At 37.7% G+C, this 15,846-nt stretch overlaps 1 protein-coding gene across 2 annotated transcripts in view; it reads right to left on the bottom strand.

Moving 5' to 3' along the window:
* Positions 1-419: 419 nt before the first annotated feature.
* ARHGEF7 (Rho guanine nucleotide exchange factor 7) overlaps positions 420-15,846 on the bottom strand; it is a 116,334-nt gene continuing 100,907 nt past the window's right edge. For both annotated transcript variants that reach the window (XM_084201171.1, XM_084201173.1), the window contains exons 19-21: positions 7,342-7,441; positions 6,671-6,725; positions 420-3,514 (exon numbers count right to left, since the gene is read on the bottom strand). In XM_084201171.1, the coding sequence (XP_084057297.1) occupies positions 3,392-3,514; positions 6,671-6,725; positions 7,342-7,441 (278 nt within the window). In that variant the 3' untranslated portion in view covers positions 420-3,391. The remainder of the gene's footprint in view (positions 3,515-6,670; positions 6,726-7,341; positions 7,442-15,846) is intronic.

The following is a 15,846-nucleotide window of genomic DNA, read 5'->3' as shown; positions in this document are numbered from 1 at the left end:
ATTACTGTCTGTTCAGACAGATCATGCATGTAGACATCTTTTACTCAATTGATGCAGTTTCTAGTGTTTCCTGCTTTATTTCCTTTCACTATTTTCTGTCTTTGATCTCCTCCATTTCTTACATTACCTGAGCAGGTCAGGTTGCCAAATGAAGTGAACAACTCTCAATGAAAGACAGTTAAGATCCTCCTCCTCACCCCTCTAAACAACCTTTGCTTTGTTTTTGTTTTTGGTTTTTTTCCTCCAGGCATCAATTTACTATTATAAAACACCATGAAAAAGCTCTTTCAAGATAGTATAGCAGCTACTAAATTGGAGAGGTGCTTATTTATATGAACAGCAAAAAAATTAAAGCAATTTCCCTTTATCTCATAGCCCACATATTAGATGAAACATAACACTTCATAGGGTAGGGGAAAAAATTCATGGTTTAATTACAATGTAGCATAAAAGCTTTAGTAGTGGATACCAGGATATTATTGTGACATCTAAACTAGAGTTCTTCACAGACACTGTAAACAGATACTCTAAATTCCCTAAATGATTTGCATTAAAAAGGTTTATACAAAAGCAGTCAGTTATTCAATCTTTAGGATGTCATGACATGGTGAGACAAACACACATACATCAGTAAGTACAGAGAAATGTTATGCTACATGTTGGACAGTTCAGAACTGAAAGTGCTTCACATCTATAGGATAAGAAATGGCTTCATCTCCTCATCCCTAAATGATGAGAGCAAACAAACAACCCTTTAATAGGTTAAATAAACAGTGCCCCATTTATCCATGCTTATGTAAAAGTTTCCAACAATTCAGAAGGTCCATGGTGACATTTACAATCTATATACACTGTAACAAATTGTCAATGAAAACAAGTTCAGGTACTTCTTGGTTCCCAAAAGTCAGAAGCTGCTGTCTGCACTAGAGACAAAAGCTACCTACAGCATTAGGTCAGTTTTCTTTTCTGCCTCCTTTCTTTGTGTGTGTTTGTGTAAAAATTAGTCCTCCCAATCCTCCTTGAATAAAATCAGTCCCTAAGTCCTGATCATATTTAACAACTGCTTCATCCCAGTGTTTAAGGCATGTTCATTAGATGTCAATGTAGGGGTACTGTCAGAAATTATAATATCACAGGTACTAAGAGTCAGCAGATTTACATAGCAACACCACTCTTTACAATAGAATGCAAAACACATTGTTATGATGCAAGTTGTTCCTGAGTTAAAATTTGCTAAATACTGCTAAGCTTAATGTTTTCCTTTTGTTCTTCCTCTGGAATGTCCTTTCACATCTGCTCAATTGAAAATTAAAAATCGCTCTGAAAATACCCTGGATGGCAGAAAGTGAAAATATTAGCAAAATTCTCATTATATTTGCTTTGCCAAGTCTAAATTTGGACATGACAGTATGCATTCCCAGGAGCTAGTATCACTTAGTTTTTAGCCAGGATATTCTCTAAATGTGAAAATAAATAAAATGCCAGTCCACAATTTTGTGCAACCGCAAACATCAAGGGAAGATTTTGGTGACAATAATTAACAAATTTAAAGTTCTATGAATATATTAAAGTGGTAATGTAGATGTTTTTCATTTTCTCCTCCTTTAGAATTAAAGGAAAACATTTTTAAATTGCAGGAACACAAAACGCCTACAAATATATTCAGCTTTCTAAAAGAGACAACTTGTCTACTCAGGTTATGAAGCATCCATTCCCACAGAATTGTTTCTCAAGTATGTAATCATTGAAAGAATTTCCTATTTAAAAAAAGCTGTTCTTGACTGAAAAAAGTGGGTAGCTTTAAAAGTAGATTTTTCATTAGATTCAAAATGTGCATGACAATGCTTACCACCCAAATCATCCTGGCTCCAACTCACTAAAGTTTGTACAAACATTTGCTTAAGTCTGAGCATTACATTTAGCAGGAGTTAAAAGAGCAGTAGAAAATCAGAATGACAAAAGGTGTTACTCAAGTCTGTGCTATACCTGCACTTCTGACTCAACTGAACACAAACCCCTCAGAAAGCTGCACTGTCTGGAGTCAAATCCAAAGTTTGATGAAATCCATGAAAACAGTGAGCTTTAATGGGATTAGTATCCTAAGTGCTTCATCTGAAGCTCACCGTTTGCAGTGATGTATCATCTCCTATCTCAAATACAAGCAACTGCAGTGATTGCACCTATCAGACTAGGGAATTCATGTTCCTTTATGTATTCTAAAATCTGTCAGCAGTGCAAATTATGAGTTACAGTACGATTTAAAAAAAAAAAAAAATCTTCCACATTTCTTTCCATTTAAATCCCAGTAGGACAGAAATCAGCAACATGCAAAGAAAAAAGGTTGGGAAAGGAATGACCGCTTCCACAGTATGGGAACTCCAAACAGAGAGTCTTATATAGTGGTATAGAAACAAAGCTCTGAATGAAGTTTGGCCTAGCCCATGTGTCTTACGCACAAAGGTTAGCTAAAATTTAATTGCTGTGACCATAAAATATAAATAGCAACAATTTATTCACAAAATTCTGGATTAGATTGATTTTTTCCTTTAACAAACTGTATGATCTGTTATCAGCCAGCTGTATGTTTAAGCACAACAATAGAAAATGTAGTACATAAACACCTAAAAATCACAGTCATAAAAAGCAGGCAAGTACATCAGTCTTTTGGTGGCCAAAGCACAATAGATTAGTCTGCCAAACAAGTGTATGTGAATGTACATTGTGGGCATTAGATTTGTTAAAAATTGTTTCTACTGTCAATAAACAATTTCCTGTATTTTAATACTGTTCTTAAGGAACTGTAAACTGTTTAAAGTAACAGGTAACAGTAAAGGATTTAAATATAGTGGTAAATAGGAAAAACAGGAGTTTAAATTTGCATGTGTGGTGAGTGGGTAATTTGGAACTAATTCATAATTATCCACAAAGAACTCTGACCTTTCTTAGGTAAGACAGTACTGCCATCATTTCTAACACTTGTGACCATTATAATAACACAAGGAAAAAACCCCAACATATCAGCCCTGATACATCAATCACATATGCATTCTAAATTACAGCTATTTACATGAAAAATATATATTTAATTAAAAAGCCACTGAAAAACTGGACTTTTAGTCAGGTGCTGCACTTTCTGCAAAATGAGGTAATTTGGATGCAAACAAATTAAGTTTAGTAGAGTTCAGGATCCACAGTCTCCATGCTTAAAGTACAGATTGCTGCAGTAAATGGCTTGACTCTTTCTGTATGTTCAGAGCAAGAAATCACTAGATCCAGTTAAATCCTGTTTAATAGTGCTCTTGATGCAACACTGACTAATGTCAGAAGGCTTCCCAGCTCAGTTCTACAACTGGTCTTTCAATAGAAAGAAGAAGGGGAAAAGAAAAAGCGGTTATAAGTTGGTTTCATCCCAAGATGGATCATTCATATTCTTTAAAACTTTTCTAACAAGCTTCTCCAAGTCCTTGCGAGCTCTTTGTTCCTCTTCTAATGATTTCTTCATCTTTTTGTTATCCTGTTTAACAGAGACAGAGATATTACTGGTTGGTTTTGGGGGCTTTTAGTAGATCTGACTTCATGTACACTATCAATTACAAACTCTGAAGGCCCTTCTCAATAAAACTGGTATTAGGTGTTCAAAAGCAAAGCTTCTATTAACTTCACAAGGTACACACAGTTATTTCACACAATGCAACAAAAGCTACCAAATGGAAATGGAGCTACTTCCTATTTGTACTTGGAGGCCTTTATACTAGCAAGTGCTAGTAACACATGGCCACTAATGAATTCTTCTGCTCAAATCTGATCAATGAAGAGTAGAAGATATTTCTTGCTAATGGAGAAGGGCAATGGAGCAGTAAGCAGTCTAAATATCCCCTGTAAGAACCTCCTGTGATTTTAACTGGTTTCAATCTCCAAAAAGTTTAAAGCTTAATGTTAATCAACTTGCTTCATTAGGAATGTAAATAGTTGAAAGGACTATCCTGAAAACCAATAAGTTCTCTGAAAAGTGTTTTGTGACCAGATTTTAAACTAGATTGGTGACTACCAGCAGTCTAAGAGAAGTTTGAATTCAAGGAACACCAACTCTCTACATGTATATTAACAAGTTGAGTTCTCACTGTTTAGTGCCATCAGGCAATATTGAAATAAATGAACAACAGGACCATAAGAATGACAGGGACCAGTCCTCAAGAATGCTTACACCATTTAATCCTGCACAGGTCAAGGTCATGCTGGGAACAATAGGGAACCACCAGAAGGTAAAATAACATTGAAATAAGGCCCCAAGACAAGTCTAATGGTGTTTAACAAACACAGGTCTTCAATCCAAGGGTCCAACTGGACTCCCATTAGCTGTCCTTCACAGACATTTTAGAAAAAGGATGGGATCATAAAACCATAGAATATGAGTTGAGTTGGAAGGGACTCATCAAGATCATTAAGTTCATCTCCTGACTTTGCACAGGACACCCCAAGAATCATACCATATGCCTGAAAGCATTGTCCAAATGCTTCCTGAATTCAGACAGGCTTGGTGCTGTGACCTGGGGTGCTGGGCTTCCTGGGAGCCTGTTCCATCACTCAACTACCTCCTGGGTGAAAAACCTTTTCTTAATATCCAACCTGAACCTCCCCTGGCTCATGCTGTTTCCTCAAGTCCTGACACTGGTCACCAGAGAAGATTGGTACCTGCTCTTCTTCCCCTCATGAGGAAGTTGCAGACCACAATGTGGTCTCCCCTCAGCCTCCTCTTCTCCAGGCTGAACAGACCAAGTGACCTCAGCCCATAAGGCTTTCCCTCAAGGCCACTCACCATCCTCATGGCCCTCCTTACGTCCCTCTCCAATAGTTCAATATCTTTCTCACACTGTGGCACCCAAAACTGCCCCAGCATTCGAGGTGAGCCCACCCCAGCTCAGAGCAGAGCAGGACAATGCCCTCCCTTGCCCAGCTGGCCATGCTGTGCCTGATGCCCCCCCAGGACAGGGATGTCCCTCCTGGCTGCCAGGGCACTGCTGGCTCATGTTCAACTTGCCATTGACCAGGACCCCAAGGTCCCTTTCCACAGTATTGCTCTGCAGCTTCTTGTTCTCTAGTCTGTACACATAATCATGGTCTGTCACCTCATTAACTCCATTCCCTCCTCAAGTCTGTTAAGAAACTTAGAAAGTTCATTATTTTATGTAGGAACAGATTTAAGTTAAGTCTGCCAGTTCAGGACCAGTTCAAGTGTATTGCCTGTGGAGCAACAGCTATGAATAACTGATGGAAGCTGCTCTAGGAAGGATCCCACTTTGCAGTCTGGTGTCTGCACCAAGCAGGACGCTATGTACTTCCAGAGAGCCTTTATCCAAAAAGCCCTTGCCAGCTCAGAGATTATTTCTGCCCCTTCTCTGGTTAGCAGCATCAGAGCAGTGGACCAATAAATGTTTTTAAGAAGATATTCCTGATATGTTAGAAAATGAAATCAGGCTTTAATATGTCTAAGCTTGGAAGATTTAAGATTCTGAAGAACATCTATTTGAAAAGGCACCAGAAAAGAGAGCTGTTGCATGAAGCTCAGGAGAAGGTGACTTTTTGTTAATGGAGCCCTGCACGGAGCTGTGCAGAGCTTCAGTGGGGCTGCACGTTTATTCTTTGTACAAAAGCAGGAGGTCACAGGAGTATTAGAGAGCTATTATTGCTGCTTTTCTTATATGAATTGTATTTTTTAAAAGACTGCCAAATTCAGTTCTAACCTGGGATACTCATTCTTTATATGCTGAACCTAGCAGAATTTAACTATGCAACACATCAACTTATGTCCTGTTTCAAGGAATATGCATGACATCCTTAGAAATACTAGGCATGGTTACAGACGGCAAAAAAAAAAAAAAAAAAAAATCACATTTATAGCCAAGGACCTGAAGAAATTTGAACACAAATCCTTTTTACATTAACACAAGAAATTTTATCCAACTTCAGGAGTCAGAGTGGTTAGCAGATTAACACCTTGCATAGTGAGGAAACTCTAATGCTTCTTTTCATCTATACATTAAGCAAAGTCTACATGCAGCACCATTAACATGGTTAAAACAAGCTATGCCCTGATAAGGTGATATTTTTATTTAATCATGGTGGATATTTAGAACAAGTGACAAAAAAGCACCCAGAGCTATTGTGAAGCCCTCATTTAAAAAAAGCCATGTGAGAGGCACTGAAAAGGACTCCTGTCTCTGGAAATGAGCAGTTTTAAGAACTGATCCATTGAGGAGTTTGGGTTACTTTAAGATTGTATCAGCTTAGAACTATAAATATCTGGTTCTATTTAGGCTTTTGTTAGCATTCTTAAGCAGCTATGATTTCTCAGTCTCTGTAAGCTTACTTTGCTGGTGATACAGCACAACTGAATTTGCTTAACACTTCCACCATTTCAGAAGCTGCAACATCCAAAACCAGCTTAGTAATTCACTTCAGAGAAGCAATCCTAAATGTGATTCTCAAAAAACACTGATGACAACAACAGGGAGTGCTTTCTTGGCAAATGATATTTTATTTTTAAAAATAAATCTAGCCCAAAATTCAAGCTCATGACTGTCAAAGTGAACTTGCAAGCCATAGTTAGTTTTATAACAAGCCTTCCATCTTTTCTTTCTCTATGTTGCTATAAATGTAGCAAGTTACCAACCTGTCTTAATTCCTGTACTTCATCCTTTAATGCATATACTGTGTCAACAAGGCTTCTAAAACGAAAAAAAGATCATCTGTAACAACAGTTTTCAGAAACACATATCTAAATCTATTATTAGACAAAACTGTTTAATGAAATGCAATTAAATAAAAAAACACCCCACACCTCATAGCTAATTTCAGACCTGTGTTAAAAAAAAACAGTCTCTAATCCTGATTTATATTCAGTAAGGCAGTTACCAGCTTCTGTGACAAGAAACACCTCTCAAGGATTTATGGACCTCTGCTGGTTTCTGTATTAAAGCTTTCTAGAACAGAACTGTAGTTTCACTACCAACATACACTTTACCAAAAAAGTTGAATGACACCACAGGCTAACTAGAAGGATGACACCAATTTAATACTGAAATATGACAGCACTTGGAGAAATTATTTGTAAGCGAAGCACATCACTTCCTGGCATGGGTGTAATAGCTTGCACAGCATATACAAAGAAACCAGACATTTAAATGAAGGCCAGCTGCACTTAGAGGACTGGCAGCATACTCCAAACAGCTCTATTCCAACTCCAAACACACCACACACACCCTGCTATAATGGGAGACAGGAGGAGGAGGAAGAGTGCAAAGTTTACTACTTTAATTCATCATTCATTAAACATTTTCTTACTTCTCTTCTATAACAGTCTGACCATTACTTTTAGTTTCTTCTACAATAATTTTTTCTTCTTCTGGAAGCAGGACTTGAGGAGCTGATTCTTTACGGGAACCTGTTGTAAAAATAAATTACAAAGTGAGCAACTCACAAATACCACTGGGGCATTTTAAAGATTATTCTTTCATTCACCGCATGATACACCCCCATGACCAAGGTATACCACTTTCCATTTTCCCCTTCCCTCTACACATGAGTTACTGAGACATTTTTTACTTTTGAAACCACAGCCTTACAACAACAAAAGGTTGTGTGACACCCCTACCCCACTGGTGACATAACTCCTGAGTAACATGTTACACTGTTCAAGGAACAGAGCACTAGTCAACCATCAGTAAAAGCTGTGCAAATTCCGCACAGCAGACTGAGAAAGACACAGCTGTGTTTAAGTAACAGTGATTTAAGCATCAAGGACAGATTCTGATCTCACACTGATATAAATCCAAGATAAGATTCTGCTCTAAACCCATTACTGTCAGCAAGGAGCAGAATAGTGGTATCAAATGACATAGCAATTAAAGAAAAATAAGTAAAACCCCTTTTCCCCAAAACACTGTAAGCACCCCTCTTTGTGTGTGCATAAACATGCAAATACTCTTAGATAACCTTTTAGTCCTACAATACATTTCCTACCAAATGACACACACTCTTTGTATTTAATAGGTGTTTTAAAAAGCACTTCATGGTTTGATGATTAAAATTCAAAACATTCTAACATCTTCAGAACTTTTTCCACATATTGCAATTTATAACATCGAGATAAAACATATAGATTATAAAAATGTAGTTCTGACTAGAAAAGCTACAACTCAGAAATGTGCATCCACCCATAATTCTATAAACATTATTCAATTCGGCTGCAACATATTACAAGGGTTTTTTTTAAGAAGGTCTGTAAATAAATTGGTGTCTAAGCATTTGTTCAGAATTCAAACACTGCAGATAAAGTGCTGAAGTTCTTGCATTTTTTAACTAAGACATCAGTTTTAACAAACACGGTACACCTGTCACAAATTCACTGTAGTGAACTTTCATTAACCAGGAATTTCTCAAGTCTCATACAGTTGAAACTGATAACTTCATACTACAGAGCACTTGCCTGCCCAGAGAAATCAGTTGCTGAGCAGCTGCTTTGTGCTAGCAATGCTTTTCTTTTAAGGTTCATGGTAAAATACAGAATATAAACAAATAAATTAAAATGTTGAATAAATAACACTCATTGCAAAATATTAACTTCCCAAACAGCTGCAGTCTTGAGTTCTGAACAGTGAGCTTGTAGGGATCCTATCTAAGCTGTACATGTTTAGATATTTAAATTATTTTAGCAAACAATGACAGATGTCTTTAATGCAGAAAAAGGTTTCCTTAAGCTTACAGTAAAGATCTAACATATCAGTATGTGATTGTCAAAATTATATAGACTAAAGAGAACAGCAGATTTGAGAAAGAATCTTGTCCTCAAAAGCTGTAAGTTCTTCTTACGGAGCGAAGAAATCTTTTAAGGGTTAATAGACTTCCACTTATTTTCCAGGAGGAACAACCTATAAAACAAACACATCCAAATTCTGTAGGGAGCTCAAGGACACTTCCCTATTTGTGCTGTCAGTCTCTGTAAAAAGCTCTCCTATGTTTATTTCAGTTAATTGCTTACTGCTCTGCTTTATTAGCCTGGCAGCTAACATAGAACTGAATTAAATGTTGTATTAGAAATTAGTTGGCAGCAGCTGCTACCAGATCACTGCATTTTGAAGCTCTGTACTGATGTGGAGCACACCTCAGCCCAGCACAGGCCAAGGGAGACACTGACCGAGGAGAGAGAACTGGCACACATTTCTCACCCTGACTCCCATCACCCAAATGGAGCACACATTTTTCCCTTTGTACAGAGCTGCATCCAGCTGCCAGCCTGGGCAGGGTAATGGGTCCTTGCAAAGCACAGATAGCATGGAGGAGACAGCTTGACAACAAATGTCCCAGCTGTTCAGTTATACAAACACATGCATGTGAAGCAGATGTCTACAGCAGCATATCCTGATGGAAGTACAGCAGAGCACAGCACACAACACTGCACAGACACACAAAGCACTTCACCAACATTACACACACAAGGAGACCTCACACTAAACAAACACACCCAATGGAACACTGCTGCTGTCAACACTGACCTTCCTGTGCCACAGGACAGTAACCACTGTGGAACACAAGTTCCACTCTTGCCTTCACTGCTCCAATACCCTTGGTCATACAAACCCTTATTGGTACGTCAGAACTCTTGCTGCTCTTATGTTTCATACTTCTGTAAAAACCCCCACACTTTCTCCTTGATCGTGGTTTGGGTTTTGTGAGCTTTGTGAGCTTTTGTGAGCTTTTCTTTATTGTAGATTTTTTTTCCTAAACCCCACAAGCACATGCTGAGTATCAAAGGTACAAACACACAGCACATCTATCCTGCCAAAAAGGATTCGGTCATCAAATGAGTACATGCACAGTAACGTCAGAAATGAGGTGTCAAGTTCTAAAGGCAAAAGAAAGCTACTTCAAAATCCTGCTTCTCTGCACCATTTATGTCAGCAGCTAACTTTTTTTTTTTTAAGTTGTTTTGTTTGGTTTTTTTTTTTTTTTTTTTGCAATTACACATCTGGAAGTAACTTCAAGCAGAATCATCACTGGCACTCAGCAATATCGCCTAAATTCCACCTTGTGCCATCATCAAGTTCTTTAGGCCTACCCCCATGCAACCATTTCCCTCTGCAAAAGCTACAGCTTTAGGACATGTAGAGAGGGTTTTGTTACAGTACAGTGGGCACTTCCCACTGAATTAATACTGAAAGGACAGCCTGGGAAGTTCATACAGCTCAGATAAGCCTAAACACCTTTGAGACCTACTCCACATTTTCATGAAACAGGGTGGAAGAATCAAGTTACTTTAGTTTGCCATGTCTGCTATTCCTCAATCCTAAGCATCCAAGTTTCATACTGAATTTTATTACAAGACACTATTCCAAGTCAAAAAGGCCAAATGACTATATTTAAATTGACCTCAAACAACTGCCCAATTCACCTTGAGATAACATAACCACAAGTAGTAGTCAGTTAGCTTGCAGGGGTTTTTCATGCGGGGATTTGTTGTTGGTTTTTTTGGTTTAGTTTGGGTTTGGGGGTTTGTTTGGTTAGTTTTTGGGTTTTTTTTTTTAAGATGGACACCCTGCACCCCAAGCTACTCAAAAACAGGGTTTCATTTGGTTTGGGGTTTTTTTTGGAGGGGGTGGGTCTTGAGGGAAGAAAGGTAGATGGGGGGAGAAAGTATGTTTGACAAACCCAAACAATTATTTCAAGATTGGCAAACAAATATCAAGGCCAAGTAAGTTGCCATAACTTCTCAATAGGGAACTCTTAAAACCGGGGTCTTGGAAGAATGACTCCACTGTTTAGAAGTCTGTTGAGTAATTAAAGCCAACAACTGACCACTACAATCATTTGTCAATTAAGTTTCCATAAATTAAATTCCATGAAAAAAAATAAAGCTATCTATTCAATATCAATATCTCTCAGCACTATAGTGGAGAACACAGAATTACAATGCTTTTTGACAAAACCATACCCTAAATTCTAGGTTTAGCAAATTTAGCCTCCAGAGTAAAGCCAGTAACAACACAGCCCACCTGACATTCAGAGCAAGGCTACAGGCCTTAGCAATACCACCTACATAATGTGGTGGAACACCTGAAATACAAGAATAGGCCTGTGAAGAACAGCCCCATGCTTTTGGTTTTCAGTGCCTGATCCCCTTTCTAGCTAAATCAATCTGTTTTAAACAAGCAAGCAGTTCTGAGGATTTCTATAAATAAGGAAAGCTGGAACCTGTTTGGGTATTTCCACAGTTGAAAGACTTCATATCAAAAGTCCAGTTTATACCTGCCTAAAACAGGTAGAGTGTCACTCCTTGCCCTGGAGTATGGTCTTAACACCACATCAGAAAGAGACTACAGCAGAGACTGAATGTCACAGAGGTTCTCACTGTCTGTTTGCAATCCTAACTCACAACCTCAGCCTTTCATTCCCTCTCCCACAAAAGGAGCATGACATTTTACAAAATGGTTGACTCAGAGTCAACCCCCCTGCCATGGGCAGAGACACCTTCCCCTAGACCAGGCTGCTCAAAGCCCCATCCAAACAGGCCTTGAGCACTCCCAGGGATGGGGCATTCACAATTTCCCTGGGCACCATGCTATTTTTATGTGGCACCATCCTGGCTCCTGACAGAAGCCAGTTCAGAAGTTTTGCAGAAGGGAAGCAATAAAAGGGGGATGAAATTCAGAAACCTTTCCACTTTAACTGGATATTAAATCTCTGCCTATGTCCAAAGACCTTGTCTGTCCAGGAACCATTTAAGCAAAGAGAAAAATGGAGGTGGTTATTCACATGATCTGCCTGAAGTAGCTAATTTCAGGGGATCAGTTAAAAGACAGCTCTCCCCAGTCAACCAAGAACAGCTTCCTCCAGCTGGTGAAAGGGAGGAGAAGGCTCATAGAAGACTGAGTGTCCCAATTTAAGCTATGGAAGTCAGATGTGTGGGCATGGTGGTACATTCAAGAAATGCACAGTATTATCTGAGGCCATGAGCAAAGACTCTGTTGCATGGATTTTAAGTATTGTTTTCTTCACTTCTTCATACCTTTACTGGGATTAGGAGAGGTCAGAAGGGAAACAAGGCAGGAATAAAGGTCAAAAGTTTGAAACAGTACTTGTATATATACAATTCTGTTTTTCACCAACTTCCCAAGCTAAGAAGCTCTCAGAAATTAAATTTACTCAAGTTTCAATGACAGGATTGTGACCTGCCACTGAAAAACAAGTGTGTGCATACACAACTGTTTAGATCTACCATTAACCACTGGCATGTACAGACATATACATTTCCTAGTGAGGCAAATATTAGACAAAAAAAAATTACTTGTCATTTTAAATATTCAGTGTGCCACTGCATTTGTTATATTAAATATGTTAAAGCAGATGAGCAGACCTGCCAAATTAACCTTCTCTTTCTTAATAAATTTTTCATGAGGTCCTAATACTAACAATTCTAAAAATGCTGTTCCCAGACTCTGCATGTGTTGAGATTTAAAAATTGGAAAAATCTGTGCTACAGATCTGCCAAAATCAAAAGGGTATCCTTTACTATCTTTGTAAAGAAAACACAAATCAGAAGCCAAATATGAGCTAAACTTTAGTTCACTGTATAAGATATACCATAGTCTGCAAATTCTTGGGAATAGTAAAAAAGGTTTGGGCATGAAGTTGTTTTGTCTTTTTTTAACTAATAGAGAATCACAAACAGGAATAAAACCTCACATGACTCAGATGACTGATTTAGGCAGTTTACAGCAATATGCTTAGATGAGTAAAATGGAAACAATTAAAGTGGACCAAAATATAACTTCATATGTAAGTGTTAGTGATGTAAGAACAGAACGGATGGTTTGAGAAGACAGATACACCATCTGAAGACATGGGAGATCCCTAAGACAACATTTGTAAAGAGCTACTCCACCAGGCTGTATTTCACTAACCAATGCAAAAACTTCAAAGCTCATTGCTGCAGGACTAGAGCTGCTAAAATCATAGCAAAACAAAGTTATGACCTTTTAATAGAGGGGTGGTTATTAAATTTATTCTGATGTAAACCTTTTAGCACATATATTAGCTTACTGATTTGTTTAAATTCACTCATACGTAAACAACTTTTAAGCAGAAACACTAAAAATAGCTCTTGCTTTTAAAATAAAAATGTTGTAATATTAAATCATGAAAACACATAAGGTTATATACACCCTCAGTATATTAAAAAAATTTCTTTCTGGTAGTAGGACCCGCAGAAGTAATTTTAGATTGTTCCAATAATTCAGCCCACGCTTCTACTGAGAATATACCAACAAAAAAAAAAAAAAAAAAAAAAAAAAAAAAAAAAAAAAAAAAACAAACCCCACAAAACAAAAAACAAACAAACAGAAAACCCACCCCCCGCAAAAAAAAAAAAAAAAAAACCAAAGCAAACACAACACCAAAAATACCACACACCAAAAAAAAACCAACCAAAAAACTAAAAGGAAGAAAATAAAATCAATTTAACAGGAGAGGAAGGCAACAGAAAAACAATCTATAGATGGCAACGTCTCTGAAATTATTTTACAAAAAAAAAAGGATATAGAAGAATACATACTTTCCATTACATTGAATTTCCTGTGGATGTCAACTACATTAAACAAAGATTACACACTTATGTCAGAAAAGGTCTTTCATGTCAGCATTTGATTCCTCTGGGAAGAAGGGAGGAAGAGAAAGGAGGCATAGGGAGAAGAGGATGTGTTAAGTTACAAGTTCTGCTGTCCTTTCCCCCTGTGTAATAATTAAATATTAAAGTCACAGTCTAGCAAATGCAAAATTTATTTCAACTGTACATAACAGATGTCCTTTTCATATAAAACAAAACACTTAATTGATATATGCAACCACAAACAATATGCATACTGTACAGTACAATGAAACATTCAGATATACATCCATTTTGCATTTTCCAAAGGCAGTCACCTACTAAAGATGGCTTCTCCCATTCACAAATGAAGTGCACAATATATATTACTCTTTCTATGTTTTACGTCACTATGTACACATGACTGTGTTTTGGCAAGGTTACGCAAAACACCCAATCAATACTGGCTGGCTTCAGCTTATGGTAAGTACTCATTTATATGGAAACACTGCATAAGCCATGAGAAGAGGGCCTGACAATGGCTTGAACCTACCTTCCAATTCAGGTTCTCCATCCTTCCAGTGTATTTGTAACTGTACACATACAATTTACAGAATTGCATAAACATAAGGTACTGTTTTTACCATGACTAAAGTTCCACAAAAATAGAAACACTGAACCTTTGGACTGAATACCATCATTTCCACATTTGTCCTTTTTTTTTGTTTCAAGCATTTTGCATTAATAATCCTGATCAGTTCACAATAGTTAACAGCCTGTAACACTGAAGACGTAGAATGGTTTTAAATGTGCTGTGATGTTAATATGAGAATACACAATATGAGAGATCCTAATTATGATAGTACCTAATGACATAAATGCTACAATAATTAATGGTGGTAAACTGTCAAAGCTTTGGTGCATAAAAAGTCAATCTTCAGATCTGGATAACAAAACTTTCTGTGTGATAAGGAAAGTTCAAGTGCAACAACTGTATTACAAACTCATATTTACACTATATAACATGAAACAGACATAAAAGAATTATCATTTATCCAGTGCAGAAAACATTATTCAACTAGAAGACCACATTATAAGAAACAGGGCAAAAAACAATCTGTACTTCCCATATATGTTAAAAAAACAAAACAAAACAAAAAAAACTGACTGAAAAGAAGAAGGGAGTGAAGTGGGTTACAAATGTGCTGTGAAATGATATGGGGCACATATACTTATCTCACTTCTCTAAGCAAGACTCCTCCATTTGCAAAAGGTTCAACATACACAAGTTCCTGGTCATTACATTAATATATGACCAGCAGTGAAATGTACCCCTGAAAACCCTCCTTGGTAAGCACTACTGCTTTTGTCAGTCACATTATAGAATGCCAGCAACAGTGAGAGAGGATAAAGCAGGGGATCAAACAAGACTGTACGTAAATTGAAGACATGAAATGCCTTGAAACACCTTCTCCACACTGACCACCTTCTGGAGTCATGCACTCCTAGCAATTGCACCTTTCTGATCATGTGACCTGCAGAAAGGTATTGATTACCTTTTAAACAGTGTGATCAAGTTCCCAGGCTGCAGTTAAATTTCATCACAGTTACTCTGAACTTGTTCATACAGTAGTATCTGAACACTGGATAACGTGCTTCTGTGAAAAGTGATAAGGGTGTTGCCCTTGGGAACCCTGGCAAAACTGAGAACTGTTTCTGTCCTTTCATCACTTTCACCACACTTTTCCCTAATGCTTACAAAGATTTGGAAAACATGCCATTTTTGTTTTGATGCCAATTACTTTAACAACAAGACAGAGCACACACACACAGTTCACCCCAGCGGTGCCCCAGGTGCAGGTTTGAGACCTTCAGCTGTGCACAGCATGTCACAGTTCTCTGAAAAAGCCAACGTGACCGTAAGTGAAGAGCTGCTGCTGAAAACAAACCTGCTTATGAGAGAAGTTACAAGACACAATAAAATCTGTCACAGACATGCTCCAAACAGTACAACCCAAAAGCCAAGCATTCTATTATTCAGAACTTCAAGCAAGCCAATTTGATCACAGTTGTACCTAGAGTTTCAGATGCTGAACACTGGAGCCTCCATCAGGGGAATCATTTTCCTCTTGTCTTTTCAAGAAGAATGGTCAATTGAGAGTTGACAGTTGTGTATTTTAACAGGCAAGTAAACATCTAAACCCTGCTTT

Source organism: Fringilla coelebs (assembly GCF_963513975.1).
Source record: "Fringilla coelebs genome assembly, chromosome: 2".
NCBI lineage: Eukaryota > Metazoa > Chordata > Aves > Passeriformes > Fringillidae > Fringilla > Fringilla coelebs.
This window is presented reverse-complemented; position numbering and strand designations above follow the sequence as displayed.